The sequence below is a fragment of the Hyla sarda genome, chromosome 3 (genome assembly GCF_029499605.1).
Source record: "Hyla sarda isolate aHylSar1 chromosome 3, aHylSar1.hap1, whole genome shotgun sequence".
NCBI lineage: Eukaryota > Metazoa > Chordata > Amphibia > Anura > Hylidae > Hyla > Hyla sarda.
The window spans coordinates 54,938,119-54,960,097 of record NC_079191.1 but is presented as its reverse complement, the minus strand read 5'-3'; the positions used below and the strand labels follow the sequence as shown (position 1 = coordinate 54,960,097).

Below are 21,979 nucleotides of genomic sequence, written 5' to 3'. Positions count from 1 at the left end.
ACTTTTTCGAGGATTGATCTGATTCTGGTGGATATATACCTGATTGAAAAGGTTGTGAGCTCTGACATTGACCTCCGTGCGTGGTCAGACCACACTCCGGTAAGCATAACTGTAAAGGATGAGTTCCCAAACATACTGATTATGTATGACGTGCCAACACGCATCTGATAGCGAATACCAAACATGCGACCTTCCTAGAAGGGGTTCTATCCGAATGCTGTGGCCTAAATGTGACTCCTGACGTTAGCTCCACGATCACCTGACTGGCACACAAGGCAGTTGTGAGAGGGTCCTTTATTTAACTGGTAGCTACCCTGAAAAAGCATACGACTTTAGCACTCACTGAATCTCTCAATAAGATTGCTGCCTTGGAGGCCATTCAAAAAAGACAGCTTACTCTGTTGACACAGATAACCATTTACGTACTGAAAGACTATATATGAGACGTCTGTTGTTACATGACCATGAGAGAACTCTTAAGCGGTCTAGATTATCTTTTTTTTGTCCAGGACAATAAAGTGGGCTCACTTCTTGCTAGGAAGCTAAAACCTGCATTCTATAAACAACGTATTTCAGTTCTGAAACGCCCTAGGACTCTACTGCCGCAAAGATCCCCCGACAGTTTGCAGACGCATTCAGGGAATATTATGATACCCTCACTGTCCTCAACCGGCTCAGGAGGCTATTGACACCTTTCTTTCCTCTCTGCATCTTCCTAAGCTTCCACCCTCTGCTCTGTCTGCTTTAAAGGCTGGACCCCCCCCTCAGCACTCCAGGCTGCACTTTGTGTTTGGACCTCGGTCCTAAGTCTGTGTATAAGATGGGGGAAAATGTGCTCTTGAGCTTTTAAAAGCACAAATAAAACATAGAAAACTTCATTTTTTTTAACCAAAGTATATTAGTAATCTTTTTTATTTACCATAAGGAGTGCCATAGCAAAAACATTTTTAATGAGAGTGCCCATTTAAACATCTATGCCCAGGAGATCACCGATGCTGTCAAATCCTTGCCTAATAATAAAGCCCCTGGACCGGATGGTCTCCCCAATGAATATTATAAATGGTTCCTCCCTGTACTACTGCCACATTTATTGCCTGTGTTCAATACTGCAGTTAAATCTGGTTCTCTGCCTTCTGACATGCTAGATGCTCTTATGACTACAATCCCAAAACCTGGCAAGTCTCCAGATCTTACATGAAATTATCGCCCCATATCCCTCCTTAACGGCGATGCCAAGATACATGCTAAAATTATTGCAGCTTGTCTGCAACCCCATTTACCAGCACTGTTGGGCAGGGAACAAGTGGGATTTACATTGGGTCGCTAGGCCCCTGATAATACCAGATGGTCTTATCCCTATTACAGCATTCCAAGAGAGGAGGGGCTCCAGCAGCATTTTTAACCCTGGAAGACGAAAAGGCTTTCGACAGAGTGAGCTGGCCATACACTTTTTCTGCCTTGAGAGCTTTTGGCTTCTAGGGTCCTATCATGACCACCATTCAGGCTTTGTACACTAATCCTGTGGTGAGGGTGTTCACTAATGGTGCGCTCTATGACTGGTTAACTCTGTCAAACGGCACCAGAGAGGGCTGCCCCCTGTTGCCATTGATCTTCCTTATAACTATTGAACCGTTAGCTCATTTAATCCATCTACAGGGCGACATTACAGGCGTCTTTGTGGGGGTGGGGGGGGGGAGGAGCACAAGTTGGCTCTCTTCGCAGATGATGTGCTTCTCCCTTTGATGAATCCCACCTCCTCTCTTCTTTCCCTCTTCCACACTCTGGACTCCCTTAGTCAACTCTCCTATTACAAACTGAACATTTCTAAGTCCCTGGCCCTCCTGGTAGGGATTCCCCCACCCTTATTAGACTCCCTACGCCCCTGATTCCCCTTGGATTGACAGCATCGGTCTATCTCCTAATTGGGGATTCAACTCGCATACCCTTCCTCTTCTCTTTTCCATTCCAATTTCTTGCCATTCTTATCTACTCTCTCCACCTCTCTTTCCAATTTCGGGAAACATATACCTTCTTGGTCTGGCCGCCTTGCGGCATTCAAAATGCTGCTGCTGCCCAAATTGCTATACCTGTTCCGAACCCTACCTATAGAGATACCATACTCGTTTAAGTCTGTTGAAAAGATAATTGACAACTTTATATGGCAACAAAAATGGCCTAGGGTCCCTAGGAGGGTTATTTCTCACAACAGAGGTTCAGGGGGGTTGGGCAGCCCTAACCTTGAAGAGTATTATAGGGCATCCATCCTAGATCAGATGAGAAATTGGTGGTCGGGAGAGTCAAGTAAATTATGGGTGGCTCTAGAGACATCCTACACTACAGAATGTTCCCTACAATCTAGAATTCTAGCAACGCTATCTAACAGGAAGCTGGCTCCCACCTACTTGTCTGCTATTGATGTTACGGATAAGATATGGAAGTGTAGCCTTACAAAGTTCCCTAAATTTATCAAATGCCCACCTAGGAACATACCTTTTAGAACACTTGACCCTTTACATCCCGGGCCTAGAACTGTCTACTTGGAGGGATGCTGGTATTTTCACGGTACAAGACATTTTAGCTGACTTTGGCAGTGTCCACTTCTCGACTCTTAGAGAACGTTTCCATCTCCCAAATAGGGAGTTATATAAACGCTTACAGATTTGGAGCCTGCTTAGTATCTTTCAAGCTACCCGCTAGACTGCTGGGCACCCTAAATGCCTCAGGGCCCTTGACACAGGACATTTCCTTCTTTTGTGACCTCCTGGGTGACAAATAAAACAGAGAGATATTCCCCTACATGACGAGATGGGAAAGAGACTTGCACATTGCTATCACTCTAGAACAGTGGCAAACTGCCTTTCGAAGCATACGGGGCATTTTCAAATGTGCCAATCACCAAGAAGCAATGTTCAAAACCCATCCATAGATGTTACTACACCCCACATAGGTTTCATAAAATGGATGCCTCCTGCTCCAACTTGTGCTGGAGGGGATGCGGACATATAGGTACCCTACTCCACACACTCTTGGACTGCCCCCTACTGCAAGCGACCTGGAAGGGAATTGAGCTGGTCATCTCTAGATTACTTGGTGCAAATTTTGCATTGTCCCCAGCAGTAGTGTTGTTGCTGCTGGACCTAGATGAATTTCCCTCTGCGTTCAGAACTGTTATTGCACATCTCCTAATGATCACTAAACGGTTTATCACCAGGAATTGGAAATCCCCAGTAGTTCCGACGCTGTCTGAAATCCTGGCTTATGTGAACCTTACGTGTGATTATGAGCGCACATTTACCTTGTTGAACCATCGTGACCTACATTTTCTGAAACACTGGGATGTATGGATTCACAGTGCACATTAGGTCTCTCTTGAGGTTAATACCTGCTGACTGATACCTGTTGTATTTCTTTCTTTCTCCCTTTTCCTTTTTCTCTTCCCTCTCTTGGGTCCTTCGGGGGAGTTTACTGACTGAATTTACTGATTGATTCCACTGAATCTAGTGATTTTGACACTGCCACTAATTATCCTTTGGAATAGCTACATGATGCACAGTATTGTGTATGCCGTTACTGCCACTCAGGAATCGCCAGAATACTGTAATTCTCTTCGGTGGATGTTGGATTTTCGTACCTCTACCTACTTGACTATGACCAAGTGAATTATTACGTTATTTTGTTGGAACTCTGATCAAATTAATATAGAATTTTTTATGGAAATAGGTTGAATAATTTGTAACTTAAAGACTAAAACCATTGCTTATTCTAGCTTTGGGAGTCCAATAGACTGACGGCAATCTATGTTTGCTTGCCCATACATAGATAGTTGACAATCATTGAGTAAGACCTTCCATTGAACTCTTAAAAGAGAGCACTGTGGTCAGACAGAAGAGAAATTCAAAAAGAAAAGAACTTCCTCTGGAACATAAAGCAGCTAATAAGTACTGGAAGGATTAATATTTTTAAATATAAATTATTTACAAATCTGTTTAACTTTCTGACACCAGTTGATTTAAAAAAAATAAATAAAAAAAACTCCAGTGTAGTTTAGTCTTTTCCCACAAATCTATATATCAGTGGTCTCAAAACTGTGGACCTCCAGATGTTGAAAAACTACAACTCCCAGCATGCCAGCTCCTCATGTTCTACAGTATAACCTGATGGCGATTGATTGAACTGTTTTTGTGCAGAGTTAGATCTTAGGATTCAGATCTGTTCGGTGAAGCTGTATCATGGCCGGTGTCTACCTCTCCTGTAAATATTTCATACATCGGGATAAAGTATGAGTCCTTCCACATCATCATCTCATGGCACATTCACATTATACAGTCTTCTTTTTTTTTTTTCCAGCGCGCGCTCATAAACCGAGCATTTTTTTTACAAGCACAGAGGATCCTGCTCATTTTTCTAAAAATATTTCCTCCCATTTGAAATGACCATTAAACATATGCAGACATTTTTATTCCTCCATCCAGCAGTCTAAGCAAAGCTTTATGGGCAGCAATGCGCTTACCTTATAACAAACGCTATAAACGTGTGCTGGAAAATAGCCGAATAAATATATTTTATTTCCGGGGGACGGCTCTCTTAATCTGCGCGTAAGAAAAACGAACTTTTCTCGTGGAGCAGACACCGGAGTATATTGAGAAATAATAAGTGGCTGGAAGTAGTTCCATTGTAACTTGGTTACCTCGGGTAACTTCCCCGGCTGGCTTTTTGTTGTTCTTCGGAGCGCCGCCGTTTTGCATACTGATTACTTATTAGGGCTGCGCACACTTCAGCGACTAATGTTGCCTTCATTATCTTCTTCTCCGAGTGCACAACTATGTGTTAAGCATCTGTATCCCCCCCTCTCTTCAGTATTGTCTGTCTAGAACATCTGCTCCTGTGCTGTGTGTTTTCCAATTGTGATAAATGTCTACACTTCTACTTTATGATTCTGATTGTTTGGAAATCTGAAGAGCGATGGCCCCGGCAGCTTAACATGTGCTGGAATTACTGCCAGCCAAGAGGAAAAGCGAAGCCGCCAGTCAGGTGATCCTGTCCAGGGCGGCCGATATCTCACACATTTGGCAGCGCTCTCACTCAATGTATTGATGGAAATATCTACTCATCACCTCCGCGGCCGGCAATGCTCCGAGTCAAATAGAAACCGACCCCCTGTATTAAGTGCTGTCTGGGGAGCTTGCTGTATAATGGTTGGCATCTTTGTGTATAAACACGCATGCATGAACGATTCTTCCTTTTTTTTTACCTTTGGTGAGTCTTTTTACAGGTGCATAACATCATCGTGGAGTAAAAAATTTGACTGAGACAACTTATTAGTCCATGCGGTCAGTATAGGTACTAGGGATATAAGCATAGCGTGTAAGGCTCAGTTCACATGGCTGTTGTGCTTTAAACCGTTCAGAGTCCCGTGTTTGGGTTTGTTTCCTCCGTAAACTCTGGATTCCTCCCACACTCCAAAACATACTGGTATACAAATTTAGGTTGTAAGCCCCAGTGGAGACAGGGACCAATTTAAAGGGGTACTTCACTGGCCAGTGTGTAACTAAATGGCCAGCGTGTAACTAAATGTTCCGAATGTTGTTTTCGACCTTGGGGGATTGGCCACGTCCCATGTCCCCTCTGAATGTCGCGGCCACACCCCCTCATGCAAGCGGGTTTGGGGGGCTTTCACGCCCCCTCCCATAGACTTGCATTGAGGGGGCACGGTCATGATGTCACGAGGGGCGTGGCGAACACCCATGGCACAAAAACAGCATTCAGAACATTTAGTTACATGCTGGCCAGTGGAGTACCCCTTTAAATGAACAGTGTACATCACTGCATAATCCGTGTGCCCTATGTGAATAGGGAAGTGTTATTATTACTCAGTGCAAAAAAAAAAAAAAAAAGAGCCACTGAATAGGTAATAATAATAAAACTCTATTCATATAGTGCCCAAAGATAGCACTGTACACTGTTCACAAATTGTTCCTTGGCCCTTTTGGGGCTCACAATCTAAGCCTGTCAGTATGTTTTTTGGAGTGTGGTAGAAATCCGGATTACCTGGAGAAAACGGACACAAACACAGGGAGATACAACCCATGCATGACTTCATCAAAAAAGGACTTGTGCATGGAACTTGCTGTGGGTCATACAATTGCTTCTGCGGCTGTGCTGCCCAGTGTGAGCTGCACCTCGCCTCATTGATCTGTGCAGAGCAGGCACAGTTAGGTTCCCCCGCTCTGCCTACCCACTGTGGTCAGGGCAGAGCAGGGGAACCGTTGGTGACCGGCGCCGGAGGTAACTTACCATCAACGGCGGCAGCGGACGGCGATGACATTCGACTGGCTCCCTGGTGCAGACTATGAAAGCCGGTGAGTTGCCTAGCAACGTCTGGAGGGCTACTGTTTGAGACCACTATACAGTGGTCTCTAAACTGTAGCCCTCCAGATGTTGCAAAACTACAACTCCCAGCATGCCCAGACAGCTGTATGCTGTTTGAGCATGCTGGGATTTGTAGTTTTGCAACAGCTGTGCAGTACTGTGCAGTAGTCTCTAAACTGTGGCCCTTAAGATCTTGCATAACTACATCTCCCAGCATGCCCTTTGGCGATCAGTACATGCTGGGAGTTGTAGTTTTGTAGCAGCTGGAGGCACACTGGTTGGAAAATACTGAGTTAGGTAACCGAACCTAACTGAAGATTTTCCAACCAGTGTGCCTCCAGCTGTTGCAAAAGTACAACTCCCAGCATGCACAGTCTGCCAGTGCTTGCTGGGAGTTGTAGTTTTGCAATAGCTGGATTTTTGCTGCTTCAGGTTTGAGCTGCGGATAATTTTCCGCCACGCAAGGCAAACTCCTAGAGGGAAACTCACTGTAACCCCCAGCCAGTGCGAATGTACCCTAAAAACACTACACTAAACTAAAACATAACACTACATGAAAAACTTATTGTACGGCAGTGTTTCCAAAATGGAGCATCCAGCTGTTGCAAATCAACAACTCCCAGCATTTCTGGACAGCCACTGACTGTCCAAGCATTCTGGGGATTTTAGCAACAGCTGGAGGCATCCTGTTTGGGAATCGCTGCTGTAGAATACCCCTATGTCCACCCCTATCTAATCCCTAATCTAGTCTTCAAATGCGCATGGCGCTCTCTCACTTCGGAGCCCTGTCGTATTTCAAGGAAACAGTTTAGGGCCACATATGGGGTATTTCCATACTCGGGAGCATTTGCACTACAAATTTTGGGGGACTTTTTCTACGTTTACGCCTTATGAAAAGGAAAAGTTGGGGTCTACACCAGCCTGTTAGTGTAAAAATATAGAAACTTTTACACTAACCTGCTGGTGTTGCCCCATATTTTATATTTTCACAAGAGGTAAAAGGAAAAAAAAGCCCCCCAAAATTTGTAGTGCAATTGCTCCCGAGTTCCTTGAAATACAACAGAGCTCCGAAGGGAAAGAGTGCCATGCACATTTGAGGACTAAATTAGGGATTGAATAGGGGTGGACATAGGGGTATGCTATGCCAGTGATTCCCAAACAGGGCGCCTCCAGCGGCTCTACGGACGCACAACAAGGCTCAGGAGTGAGAGCGCACCATGTACATTTGAGGCCTAAATTGGTGATTTGCCCAGGGGTGGTTGATTTTACAGCGGTTCTGACATAAACGCAAAAAAATAAATACCCACATGTGACCCCATTTTGGAAACTACACCCCTCACGAAACGTACAAGGGGTATAGTGTGCCTTAACACCCCACAGGTGTTTGACGAATTTTCATTAAAGTTAAATGTGAAAATAAGGGAAATTTTTCATTAAAATGCTGGCCTTACCCTAATTTTTTTCATTTTCCTTAGGAAAATAGGAAAAAAGCCCTCCAAAATTTGTAACCCCATTTCTTCTGAGTAAGAACATATCCCAAATTTGGATGTAAAATGCTCTGCTAGTGAACTACAAGGCTCAGAAGAGAAGGAGCGCCATTGGGCCTTTGGAGAGAAAGTTTGTCCGGAATTGAAGGTTATGTATGTTTACAAAGCCTCCATGGTGCCAGAACAACGGACCCCCCCCCCCCATGTGACCCTATGTGACTTTCACCCCTCACGGAATTTAATAAGGGGTACAGTGAGCATTTACACCCCACAGATATCTGACAGATTTTTGGAACAGTGGTCTGTGAAAATGAAAAATGTAGTTTGACAGATCATTGGAACAGTGGGCTGTGCAAATGAAAAACTGCATTTTTCATTTTCACAGACCACTGTTACAAAGATCTGTCAAACGTCAGTGGGGTGTAAATACTCACTGCACCCCTTATTAAATCCTTTGAGGGGTGTAGTTTACAGAATGGGGTCACATGTGGGGGGTCCACTGTTCTGGCACCACGGGGGGCTTTGTAAACGCACATGGCCCCTGACTTCCATTTCCACCAAATTCTCTCTCCAAAATCTCAATGGCGCTCCTTCTCTTCTGAGCATTGCAGTGCGCCAGCAGTGCACTTTATGCCCAAAATGTGACATGCCCCCACCCCCAAAAAAAAATTTACATTTCAGCAAAATTTGCTTTCCAAAAGCCAAATGTGACAAATGGTGCTCCTTCTCTTCTGAGCATTGTAGTTCGACTGCAGAGCATTTTACTTCCTTACATGGGGTATTTCCATACTCAGAAGAGATGGGGTTACAAATTTTGGTGGGCATTTTCTCCCATTACCCTTTGCAAAAATGGTAAATTTGGGAGAAAAAAATACTGCACTTTAGTGAAAGAAAAGGTTTCATTTATACATCAGACTTTAACAAAAAGTCGTCAAACACCTGTTGGGTGTTAAGGCTCACTGGACCCCTTGCCTTTTTTTATTTATTTATTTTGCTGTTTTGGCACAATAGGGGCTTCCTAAATGTGACATGCCCCCCCAAAACCATTTCAGCAACATCCAATTGTCGCTCCTTCCCTTCTGAGCCCTCTACTGTGCTCGCCGAACACTTGACATACACATGAGGTATTTCCTTACTCAAGAGAAATTGGGTTACAATTTTTTTTTCTCCTATTACCCCTTGTAAAAGTTCAAAAACTGGGTCTACAAGAACATGAGTTTAAAAAATTAAGATTCATCATTTTCTCCTTTGCTGCTATTCATGTGAAACACCTTAAAGGGTTAACAAGCTTTCTGAATGTCCTTTTGAATACTTTGAGGGGTGCAGTTTTTATAATGGGGTCATTTGTGGGGTATTTCTAATATGAAGGCCCTTCAAATCCACTTCAAAACTGAACAGGTCCCTGAAAAATTCCGATTTTGAAAATTTCGTGAAAAATTTGAAAAATGCTGCTGAACTTTGAAGCCCTCTGGTGTCTTCCAAAAGTAAAAACATGTCAACTTTATGATGCAAATATAAAGTAGACATATTGCATATGTGAATCAATATATAATTTATTTGGAATGTCCATTTTCCTTACAAGCAGAGAGCTTCAAAGTTAGAAAAATGCTAAATTTTCCATTTTTTTCATCAAATTTTGGAATTTTTCACCAAGAAATGATGCAAGTATCAACAAAATGTTTTTTTTTTAAAGTAGAAATTTTTATTTTCCGTTAGAGAAACAAACAGTTGTGCAGTAACAAGCAACAATCAATTTAAAAGTTAACAGAAGACAATAGGGTAGGTACCTCTGAGCTATAAAACAATCACAGTGGTAGAAGGACTGCAAGAAGTCAGGTAAACACTTAGCTGTATTGACCATATGTCATTCAGGAGAGGTGTGTACTCAGGGGTGTGTGCGGTGAGCTAGAACAACTATCTATCTAAACGAATTTATAGCAACTGTTCAGAGAGGTCAAGAGAAAGGAAAGAAAGAGAGGGGCTGGGGCAACAGGACAAAGGAAGGAGAGGTGGTAGTAAAGGAAAGGAGGTAGGAGGTATCGACAAAATTTACCTCTAACATAAAGTAGAATATGTCTCGAAAAAACACTCTCGGAATCAGACTGAAAAGTAAAAGCATCCCAGAGTTATTAATGCTTAAAGTGACAGTGGTCAGATGTGCAAAAAACACTCTGGTCCTTAACCCCTTAAGGACGCAGGACGTAAATGTACGTCCCGGTGCGGTGGTACTTAACGCACCAGGACGTACATTTACGTCCTAAGCATAACCGCGGGCATCGGAGCGATGCCCGTGTCATGCGCGGCTGATCCCGGCTGCTGATCGCAGCCAGGGACCCGCCGGCAATGGCCGACGCCCGCGATCTCGCGGGCGTCCGCCATTAACCCCTCAGGTGCCGGGATCAATACAGATCCCGGCATCTGCGGCAGTGCGCGATTTGAATGAATGATCGGATCGCCCGCTGCGCTGCTGCGGGGATCCGATCATTCATAACGCCTCACGGAGGTTCCCTCTCCTTCCTCCGTGCGGCTCCCGGCGTCTCCTGCTCTGGTCTGTGATCGAGCAGACCAGAGCAGAAGATCACCGAAAACACTGATCTGTTCTATGTCCTATACATAGAACAGATCAGTATTAGCAATCATGGTATTGCTATGAATAGTCCCCTATGGGGACTATTGAAGTGTAAAAAAAAATGTAAAAGTAAAAAAAAAAGTGAAAAATCCCCTCCCCCAATAAAAAAGTAAAACGTCCGTTTTTTCCTATTTTACCCCCAAAAAGCGTAAAATTTTTTTTTTATAGACATATTTGGTATCGCCGCATGCGTAAATGTCCGAACTATTAAAATAAAATGTTAATGATCCCGTACGGTTAACGGCGTGAACGAAAAAAAAAAAAGTCCAAAATTCCTACTTTTTTAATACATTTTATTAAAAAAAAATGATAAAAAATGTATTAAAAGTTTTCTATATGCAAATGTGGTATCAAAAAAAAGTACAGATCATGCCGCAAAAAATGAGCCCCCATACCGCCGCTTATACGGAAAAATAAAAAAGTTATAGGTCATCAAAATAAAAGGATTATAAACGTACTAATTTGGTTAAAAAGTTTGTGATTTTTTTTAAGCGCAACAATAATAGAAAAGTATGTAATAATGGGTATCATTTTAATCGTATTGACCCTCAGAATAAAGAACACACGTCATTTTTACCATAAATTGTACGGCGTGAAAACAAAACCTTCCAAAATTAGCAAAATTGCATTTTTCGTTTTAATTTCCCCACAAAAATAGTGTTTTTTGGTTGCGCCATACATTTTATGATATAATGAGTGATGTCATTACAAAGGACAACTGGCCGCGCAAAAAACAAGCCCTCATACTAGTCTGTGGATGAAAATATAAAAGAGTTATGATTTTTAGAAGGCGAGGAGGAAAAAATGAAAACGTAAAAATTTAATTGTCTGAGTCCTTAAGGCCAAAATGGGCTGAGTCCTTAAGGGGTTAAGGTGAAAATGGGCTTGGTCCTTAAGGGGTTAAAGCACGCTTTGCCTCAGACCTCTTATTACAATATCCTCCCATATTCTTAAAAACATAAGTAAAATTATATAATCCAAAAGCAAGGGCACAATGGTATAGACTTTTGATAAACAATGTCTCTAGTGTCATATAGACCCACCAATATAATAACCAAAGAGATAACACTGAGACAAGAAGTAAGGTACAAAAAAGTGTATAAGCTTTATTCATAGTGACAACAATAAAATCAAATAAAATGGAACAACAGCAGACAGACTACTACGGCATCTGAACAAGGGCCAAAGAAAGAAATGGGACTACAATACATAAACAGATGGAGTTACCAAAGTAACACTAAACCTGTTGTATACATACATAGCAAATATAGCTGTATAAAAACATACTAGCAGATATATACCTATATATGTAAACGTATACACCCAGAGATATTTGCACTATTGGTCAGATAAACGTACCCGCACAAAAAGGGAATTATGTGTGCAATTATGGTAGTGGGAGGAATGGGTGTAAAGGAAAAACAAAGGCCCCAGGAAACGGGATTAAGCTGCTGCACCAGTACACAGCATTCACCTCAGTCCTGTAATAACGGCTCCAAATTCCAAGCACCATGGGGTGGCATTCTGAATAAGGGTAAGATATCCGCACTATGCACTTGTGATGGGTGCTTGCAATTTGGAGCCGTTATTACAGGACTGAGGTAAATGCTGTGTACTGGTGCAGCAGCTTAATCCCGTTTCCTGGGGCCTTGGGTTAAATAACAGGCTTAAAGCTATGAGACAGACATGTAAAGGGGTCATACAACCTATTCAGTGCAGTCATATTCATGTAGGTGATTATGTAAAGTATAAGGATGTATAGGATGGTGTCCAAGATCAATATAGTCTTTATATCAAATTGCTGACCAGCCTGCTGCCGTCCAGGACCAATATACTTGGATATACCGGGACTAACGCCATACATACAGGCATTGCTCCTGCTCTCATGGTATCAGAAGGTGGCAGTAGTGCAAACCATCAGCAAACTGATGGTACCTAAGAGATGTACCTCAAATTTAAATAATACCTTATATGAGTACCTCCATTTGTAAATAACATAAGTGTAAGCAATATAAGCTTTATATTCTATCTTATTATAGAAAAATACTTCTCCCCTCAGTCTCCCGCACTGATCACTCTCTCTGAATTCTCTGATAAAATCTGTACAGAAGGCACAGGGGAGATGGATTGTCATCGTCAGAGTGATCACAAAATTCTATTGAAACATGAGGGGGGAGGAAAAGGAGGGAGTCACTGCTGCTTCTAAGTATTTTATTCTCTCACTTCCCTAGCAGCACTGCTTATTGCTGCTGTGTAATGTCCTTTTGTACTGCTTCTTCTCTCAGTAAAACACTTGAGTTGAAGCAGCAGCAAAGTCTCTTTTTTTGCAGTTGCTTCCTCCTCCTGCCCCTGTCTCTGTATATCTGTATACATTTATTTATTTATTTTTTGCTGATCCCTCAGCATACCTGATGCCTTTTATCAGTGAATCATTCACTGGCTGATCATACCTTTTGTGCAGGCCTAAAAAATATTGTTTGCCTGCAGCACATTTTTCTATGTAAACAAGGGATGCATTGCTTACAATAATGGATGTGAATGGGAATGATCATTTGAGTGACCATCCATTCCCCATAATTGGGCTGTGTGAATACATATTTTAATGAGCTCCAATCAACTTGTACATAGATGGCCAGTGCTTCTATCAGCGGCCTGCCCATGTAAGAAGACCAGAGTTCTGTGATCTATAATAAATCCTTTTGTGATGACTGTGTGTAATGTTCATATGTCTTCTGTTCTTTGTCCTTACAGTGCGCCTGTGCTTGAAACGCCTCAGCCTTATCAAGGACTGTATTTCTCAGTCCCCAACAAGTTACAAGCAGTCGGCAAAGCTGCTGGCCCTGGCTCATCTGCTGCGAGTAGCAGGTAAATACTTGTAATAACTGAACTGTAATGTTTTGCTGGATGTGTGACATTCGAAAGCTCGCAGGCTAATGATCAGCATGTCCTCTTGACCGGGCAGTGAGAGTTTTCAGACGATCAATAGTAAAGATCTGCTGTAATAAGGGGGACTTCATACACAGACTGTTAGAGCCTTTATTTCTGTATTCAGTGTTCACAAGTGTTAGATTTCCCTCTAGAGGGGCAACTTAGCAGTAAGCTCCAGGTTCTCCAGTTTTATAGTCCCAGCCTAAAGGGATAATCCAAGTTTTATTAACTTTTCCGTATTGTGCCCATAATGCAAAGTAATGTGATTAGTACATGTATTTGCCTTACATGTGTAGAGTGGATCGACCCCTTATTTTGTCTTTTCATGGTCCCCGCAGATTCAGCATTCTGCTGTTCTCTGGATGACTGTTGTCTCGCACCTTTCCCAGGATCCTGTTCAGCTCGAGACAAGATCTGATCACAGGGGGCTTGGCTTCTTGTCTTCCCTGACAAGCCAGCCCTCTGGTAACATATGCAGTCCAGCTGAACATGCAACTGCACCGCCATTCAATGCATCCCCCACTGTCATGTGATTTCAGCGGGGGAGGGGGGGGGGCGGGGAAAGATGCATTTCACGGCGGCACGTACAGATGTACTGTACTTAAGATATAACTTTGCATTACGGGCACGACACTGAAAAGTTAATAAAACTTGGCCTCCAGTACTGCGCACAATACTCCAAGTGAGGTCTCACCAGTGCTCTTTACAATGGCATGAATTAGGGATTGACCAATCTCGTTTTTTTTAGGGACGATACCGATAATCTGTCACCTTTCAGGCCGATAACTTATACCGATATTCCGGTATACTGATATTCCCGGTATAAATTATCGGCTATTTCATAATGCCCCGGCGGGGCAGAAGCAGATGCAGATCAATGATTTAAGGTGGGTGCTTTAAATCAATGAACTGCAGCGGCTTTTGCCCGGCCAGAGACTGCAGCCGCCTTCCGCTTCTCTCCCCCTGCCTGTCCTGGGGTCCTGAGTCTAACCACCACAGTTGCCCCATCGCCTCCCCCCCCAATCCTCTGCCCACATACCGCCGCCACCCCATCGCCTCCCCCCATCCCCGGTGTTATAATTACCTGTTCCCGGGGGTCCGCGATCCTTCTGGCTCCGTCGGCGTCCTGCGCTTTCACTGTGCGCACTGACGGTGACGTCGCGTTGGGGACGTCACTCGTCAATACGCAGCGCACAGCAACAGCGCAGGAGCCAGAAGGATCGCAGACCCTCGGGAACAGGTAATTATAACACCGGGGATGGGGGAGGCAATGGGGCGGCGGCGGTATGTGGGCAGAGGATGGGGGGGGGAGGCGGTGGGGCAGCGGTATGTGGGCAGAGGATGGGGGGGCGGCAACGGGGCAGCGGCGGCGGTATGTGGGTAGAGGATGGGGGGGGGAGGCAATGGGGCAGCGGCGATGACGGTCTTCTCTGGCCGGGGCATTATCGGCAAGGTAATTGCCTATACCGATAATGGCCAAAATCGTGATTTTCGGCCAAACCGATAATCGGTCGATCCCTAGCATGGACACTTCCCTCTCTACTCCTAATACCTCTCCCTATGCACCCATGAGTCCATCCCTCTCTACTGCTAATACCTCTCCCTATGCACCTATGATTACATCCCTCTCTACTGCTAATACCTCTCCCTATACACCTATGAGTCCATCACTCTCTACTGCTAATACCTCACCCTAAACAACCATGATAATTTTCCTCTTTCTCCTGCTGCTCTATTATGTTGTCTGCACTAATGACCCCTAAATCCCTTTTCTGAAATACTGTGGCTAGGACTATATCACACATTCTATACTCTGTCCTTCTTCTTGTATTATGTTGCTGTTAGTGACCAATAAATTATAACACAAGCTATGTGTGGGTTCCAGGACAGTGTTTTCTTCATTGCTCTAGGGTTTATTCTTTTAAGAGCACCATACTTAGTACAGAGGTGCTGATCATTCTCTATTACTACAATGGCTAATATCTATAGTCAGTATATTTTAGGACTATCAGAAAAACCACAGGTACTCAGAGGAAACATTGGGGAAACATACATGCTGTTTTGCCCTGGCTCAGAGCTGCAAGGGAATTATGCTACTCACTGTGCCATGCTGCTCTTAGCATTTTTCTTTAAAAAAATTTTTTTGCATTTTTATATGTTCTTTACCTTGTTGCTCTAAGAAGCATTTACAAACAGCTGAATAAAGGTTGCTTTTCCAGCATTGACTTCTCCGTCTAAGTGTCATGCACACAAAAAGACAACATCAAAGCTCAATTAACAAGGAATCGGTGCCTGAAGAATAAGATTACAGCGTGGCATCAGACTGGCCTGTATAATAATAGTAAATAAATTATGATGCCATCCACAAAACACGGGCAGCAAAAGGTTCTAAAAGCTTGTGGCTTTGTCTTGGGCTTCAGCACGCAGGGCATATTTCTTTTCCCAGAATTGCATTTGTATTTCACACTGCTCACACACAGGCCTGACGGGGAGCATTGTCAGGCTTATTGCACCAGTGCGTGCCAGTAATGATTGCCTGTAGAGTTCTTAGATAAATTTGCTATCTTTTAGCTGCAACTCAGCTGTAACTAATTTCTTTCTGTGGTACTGCGCTCCCAGTGCCAGAGGAAAGACTAAACTATTGATTCATTCTCTACTGGAATTTGTAGCTGTGGGCTCAATACGTCTCATTGTTTACTTGTTGCCGAGTTTCTGGAAACTGTTCGTTTTTGGGTAACTTTTGTCGTAGATGGCTACATTTTGTTTTGCTGTTGTAAATACCCCTCATATTACTGACAGGATTGAAGGGCCTGTGCCATCAGGATGACAACTCATGTCTATTTGCCTTGATAAGGCACGGTGGGCATCATAGAGAAGGTTCTCCCACTCCTTATCTCTCCATGAGCCATAAGTAGCACTGGTTAAAGTATAACTACAATGTTACGGTGGCTTTATAGACTTTTTAAACTGCTGGAAAACCCTAAAGAAAGTGGTCTACAAAATTACTGGAAGTTCTATGCAATTCCGTGGGTTTTAAACATGTATCCTGTTGCCGCAACAATGTTGTAGTTATATTTGAAGCATGTGGGGGTATATGCACCCAATAGACTGTTATCATTTGAGAAGGAGGTGCTATTTAGCCCATCTGGCAAGTCGGCAGTGCCAAGCAGGCTCACTTGACACCTTCAGGTAGTGCCCTGGACAGGTGGAAGAAAAAAAAAAAAAAACTTGTATACTGAGTACCTGTCATCAAAAAATTGTTTTATATGTTATAGACCATTCCATATTAAACAACTTTCTAATAGGATTTTTTTTTTTTTAAATGCTTCATTGTATGTCTTTTTACATTTTGAACGACGGTCTGGCAGTGAGTCTGTAATCGCAGACCGCTGGCTGAGCACGTGACCAGCTCAGCGCAGCTCCCTGACTGTAAATCAGACAGGCGGGAGTTCTGTGCTCACCCGCATACCCCACAGGGCTCTTTACACTGAGGACAAGCAGGGCTCTGTGCACTGAGGACAAGCAGGGCTCTGTGCACTGAGGACAAGCAGGGCTCTGTGCACTGAGGACAAGCAGGGCTCTGTGCACTGAGGACAAGCAGGGCTCTGTGCACTGAGGACAAGCAGGGCTCTGTGCACTGAGGACAAGCAGGGCTCTGTGCACTGAGGACAAGCAGGGCTCTGTGCACTGAGGACAAGCAGGGCTCTGTGCACTGAGGACATGCAGGGCTTTGCAAATGCAGGCTCACTCGCACACCAACTCAGAGATACCTAGGTGACATGTATCACCTATATCAATATTGTACTTTGTTTAAAAAATACAAAATGTGTGATACTTCAGAAATGTGCAGGTACTGATGTGTTACATAGTAGAATGCTATTGTCTCTTGATGAGATGAGTATTCCCCATATAACGAGGTACTCCAAAAGGAGACCCACATACAGTCCAGCCAATGCCTCACAATAGTAGTAAAATAAGATAATACACACAAACATATAGGGCTTCATGATTTCACCAATAGGGTACTTGCCTGCTGATTGTACTGGTTATTTAAGGAGTATTACAGTGCAGCAAAATGTATCCCTATCCTAAGGGTAGGGAATAAGTAATGTAGAAAAGAGCAGTTATAGATGAGAGCGCTCATCATTCTGAAGGCTTTATTAGGTACACGGTGCAAAATTTACAACTTCGGCAGGCATGGACAGGATGGCAGGGGTATCGGGACAGCACTGTTACGCGCAGCATGCGCGCTTCCACAAGTTGATACAGAGCGTTCACGCACGCACAGGTATTAAGTACATGCAAGATGCTGGAACTGCAGTCTAAACAAAATTGTCATGTTATATACAAACAAACAGGTAAGAGGAGACATCAATAAAAGCAGAACATCACTATTAAGCACAGATCATAGAAAATAACTATATTCATTACGAGCATTGAGCTTGACTTTTCATCTCGCTTCCTTTTGAAGCAGCAAGTTCTTACGATTTCCTCTTCCTCAAGGCCAGCAAATTTGACATCAGTGCAGTTTCCCCCATTTACCTCTCACATATGGGCTAGGTGCACCTGTACCTGTTTTAATAGATCTATAATGTTCATGGACACAAATGAATAGGGGTCTTATAGTTTTGCCCGCATAAAAGTAGCCACATGGGCATATAAGGGCGTATACAACTTGAGTGGTCTGACATGTAATACGTTGGTTTACAATATGAGTGAAACCTCCTAGTTGAATATGTCTGCTAGCAATATTATGGGAGCAGAAAGAACAGTTCTTACAGGGATAGTTAGGGATATACTTAGCCATGTAGAGCCCTTATATTGATCCTTCTCCATAGTGGATTTCAATTTATCACCTAGGGTAATATTCTTCCTATATGTGATTAGAGGTTTCTGCCTCACCACTTCTTTAAGATCGTGATCAGACTCTAACATGTACCAGTGTTTGCGTATAGCTTTCGCTACTGCATGATTCAGATTAGAATTATTAAATGATAAAGTAAAGCGTTTAGTTTTTGTTGTAACTCTGGATTTACCTTTCAATAGGTCAGCCTCTCAAAGCTGTTATTGACAATGGAAAATGGATTTTTTTCTTTCTAAAAATGGATATTTTAGTTCTTCTGCTGGTTGGCTAAAAATTTTATTGTTGTTGTTGATTCTTCTTAATCGCAAAAATTAGGCGTATGGAATGCTGTTTTATTTTTTTACATGAGATGGGTGAGAACTATGGTAATGTAGTAATGTGTTTTTGGCGATCAATTTACGATAACCCATAGTTATGAGGTTGTCCTCAACAACCTTAAGTTTAATGTCTAGAAAATAGAGTTCTGAACCACCAAAATTGTAAATAAACAGCATATTCTCTCTATTGATGGTACTAAGGTAGGAGATAAATTATTGAAAGATGGATTCCGGAGCCGTCCCATATGACCAGGACATCATCTAGAAAGCGTAGGAATAATTTAATGTAACGGGAAAAACTATGTTTTTTCAAAGAAAACATAGCGACATTCCAGGGCGGCGGGGAAAAGGTTAGCATATGTGCAGGAGACCGGCATCCTCATAGCGGTAGTGGTCACCTGCCTAAACAAATCCTCGCTGCACCTGAACTCGTTGTGAAAGGATAAAAACAAGTGCTTCACAAACAAAAGAAGTGAAAGCCTCAGATTTGTCAGTTTCCTGATGGAGTTCTTTAATAGCCTGTACACCCGCATTATGAGGGATGCGGGTGTACATGCTCTCAATATCAATGGAGGCAAGTTGAAAGCAGTTCTGCCAGTGAAAGGTCTCTAAATGGGATAGAAGGTCACCTGTATCTTTAATGTATGTGAGTGTGTAATGGAGAAGGGGTTTAAGTAGCCACAATATTGTGACAAAGGCTCAGTCGCAGAGCCGATCCCCACCTCAATGTGGAGTCCAGGGGGTCGGCTCTGCAACTTATGCACTTTAGGTAAAAAATGCCATTTAGCAAATTTAGGAGTAGTGGGAAGTAATTTTTCAGCAGTGTGTGATGAAATAACACCTTGTTTACACTTAGTTCTTAAAATGTACCGAGTAGAGAAATAGTTTTAGTTTTGGGGTTCAATGTGAGGGGCTCATAAGTGACTCTGTCATTGAGAAGACATTATGTTTCAGACTCATAACTCTGTTGTCATAACGACAGTACTGCTGTCTTTGTCGGCCCTAGTAATTTTTAAGTCTGGTCTAGATGACAAATGTCTGTTCGCGGGGGGTCTGACTGCTGGGACCCCCGCAATATTCTGCATGGTGCTTTGGCTCTTTTCCCACACTGAGCAGAGATCAGCACATGCCCCCCATTCTTCTATATGGGAGAGCTGGAGATACACGGGTACAGCGCTCAGGTATCTCCAGCTCTCCCATGAAGATGAATAGAGGACACCTGCCCAAGCCATTCCGTGCACGAGCAGCGCCAGAGCAGCATGCAGGATATTGCGGGATAGGGGATACATTTTCCTGCACTGTAGTACTCCTTTACGGACTTCACCCCACCTAGTAGAGGCTGGTAGAATAGATAAGCGAACAGCGTACAGAGATAGTTTCTCTCTGTGGTTTTAGTTGCCAAGCCTAAGCATCCTGCAGCTACTTTTCTCTTAGGGGGTACTCCGCCCCTAGACTTCCTATCCTATATCCAAAGGATAAGGGATAAGATGTCTGATTGTGGGGGTCCCGCCGCTAGGAACCCCCATGTCGTATGCTGCAGGAAGCAAATTTCGCTCCGTGCCCCCTCGTGACCTCATGGTCCTAGTGCCGGTCTAACTCGGACTCTTCAGCCGGAATATTTCTGGCTGGGGATTCCCCAGTCTTTACCCGGCCATACAGATAAGAAACAATGATATACATATGACTTTATAAGTATTCTAAAGGCGTGGAGGGTCTATGTCTATGGCAAGGCTTATAGATCTGGGCCTTTAATTAACAAGTCTAAAAGTGATGTAGGATAGATTTAGGCTGAATTTCCTAGATTTAGTTAACAAGTGTGATATACGTAAATTGCATGGGCACGGAGGTGGCGGGGGAGAAAAGCGTTTTCATGACACATTTACACTAATGCAATTATATAACTGTCCAACAAAGCAAAGACTTGGATAGACTTCACAGGCACATATGCCAAGGACTATGCGCCAGAGAGCTTTCATCTTAATGTAAATACATATTCTGTATTCCGCCCGTACCACATTCTTTGCTTTCATGTAAACAGCGCGCAGGTAATTTGTTGATGAGGACATTGTGCTCGGTTTAGGCTGGCGCTGTCTGTTAAGTTTTTTTTCGTATTTTTTTTTATAAGAAAGCAGGTAATAATTTGTTAAGCTCCATTACAGATGTGCCACTTAAGCTGTAACTCTTCGCAGTCTTGGAACAGTCATTAGCACGTAGCTTTTTTCTTTATTCTGTCACAAAGGGGACAATGTGGTTAAGTGAATATCTCTAAGGAAGTTGTTAAAAGCAAGTGAAAAGAGGAATGGAAAAAGAAAAGAACACATTCATTTGCAGCAGTAACTTCGACATGTGAGATTACTTTTGGTTGGCGTCTAAATGATGGCAACTGAGAAGTGCTAAAAGGGGGAAATGTCCAAAATATTGTAATTATGTATTGCTGAGGGTGCCATTGGAGTAAAACATTGAATTGGTAAACTCCAGACTAAGGTTCATGAGTTTAGGACTGACCTAGTAACACTATACAATAGGTTATCCCTAATTTTATCCAGGTTTGTAGTTATGGCAAAGAGGTATACCCTATGTGTACAGCAGTGTTTTCCAACCAGGGTGCCTCCAGCTGCTGCAAAACTACAACTCCAGCATGCTGTGGGTTCACACATAGGCCGTGTTCACACTGCAAAATTTCTGTGCAACATTCCACAGAAGAATTCCGCATGAACATTCCACTGCAGCAGAGTCCCATTTTTATTTTTTTATTTTATAGGATTCTGCTGCACTGTTCACACGGCAGACTTTTAGCACCAGCTGTTTCTGCTGCGGAAATTCCCAAGCCGGCATCCGCAGAAAGAATAGACATGTCTATTTTATTCTGCAGATTCCGCAAGGAAATGCATTGCTGTCTATGAGATGCATTTCCAAGCAGCGCTCCGCTCTGTGGAATGTCTGTAAGGAAGTTCTCCGTGCGGTCATTTCACCATGTGAACATAGCCTTAGTCTTTCACTCAGTAGTTTTATTAGTCTTTGTCGACAAAACCAGGATTGGCTCCAAAACAGAAAAAGGTGCAAAACTTTCCATTATAGTTTTTCTGTGTAGGTTCCGCTCCTGGTTTTGGCTAAAAAAAAAAAAAAAAAAAAATTAAAATTCTGAGCGAAATACTAGCCAGCCTTAAAGTGCAATTTTTTAAAAATATAAAAGAAAGTTTTGTTTGATCAGGGCTGAAATGTTGATATTCCTCATTCATTTCTAGTATGAGTGGGAAGAAGCACTCAGCTCAGCACTTCTCTCCCTTACTCTCTGGAGACAGATTATTTGTAAAGGCTGTAGAGACTGTAGTGCAGCAAGGAGACAAGGGAAAAGAAAGTACTCAGCAGAGCCCCACTCATTCTA

General features: G+C 43.1%; 1 protein-coding gene across 3 annotated transcripts in view; it reads left to right on the top strand.

Moving 5' to 3' along the window:
- NBAS (NBAS subunit of NRZ tethering complex) overlaps positions 1–21,979 on the top strand; it is a 701,350-nt gene that overhangs the window by 304,546 nt on the left and 374,825 nt on the right. For all 3 annotated transcript variants that reach the window (XM_056564221.1, XM_056564220.1, XM_056564222.1), the window contains one exon: positions 13,237–13,350. In XM_056564221.1, coding sequence (XP_056420196.1) covers positions 13,237–13,350 — 114 coding nt within the window. The remainder of the gene's footprint in view (positions 1–13,236; positions 13,351–21,979) is intronic.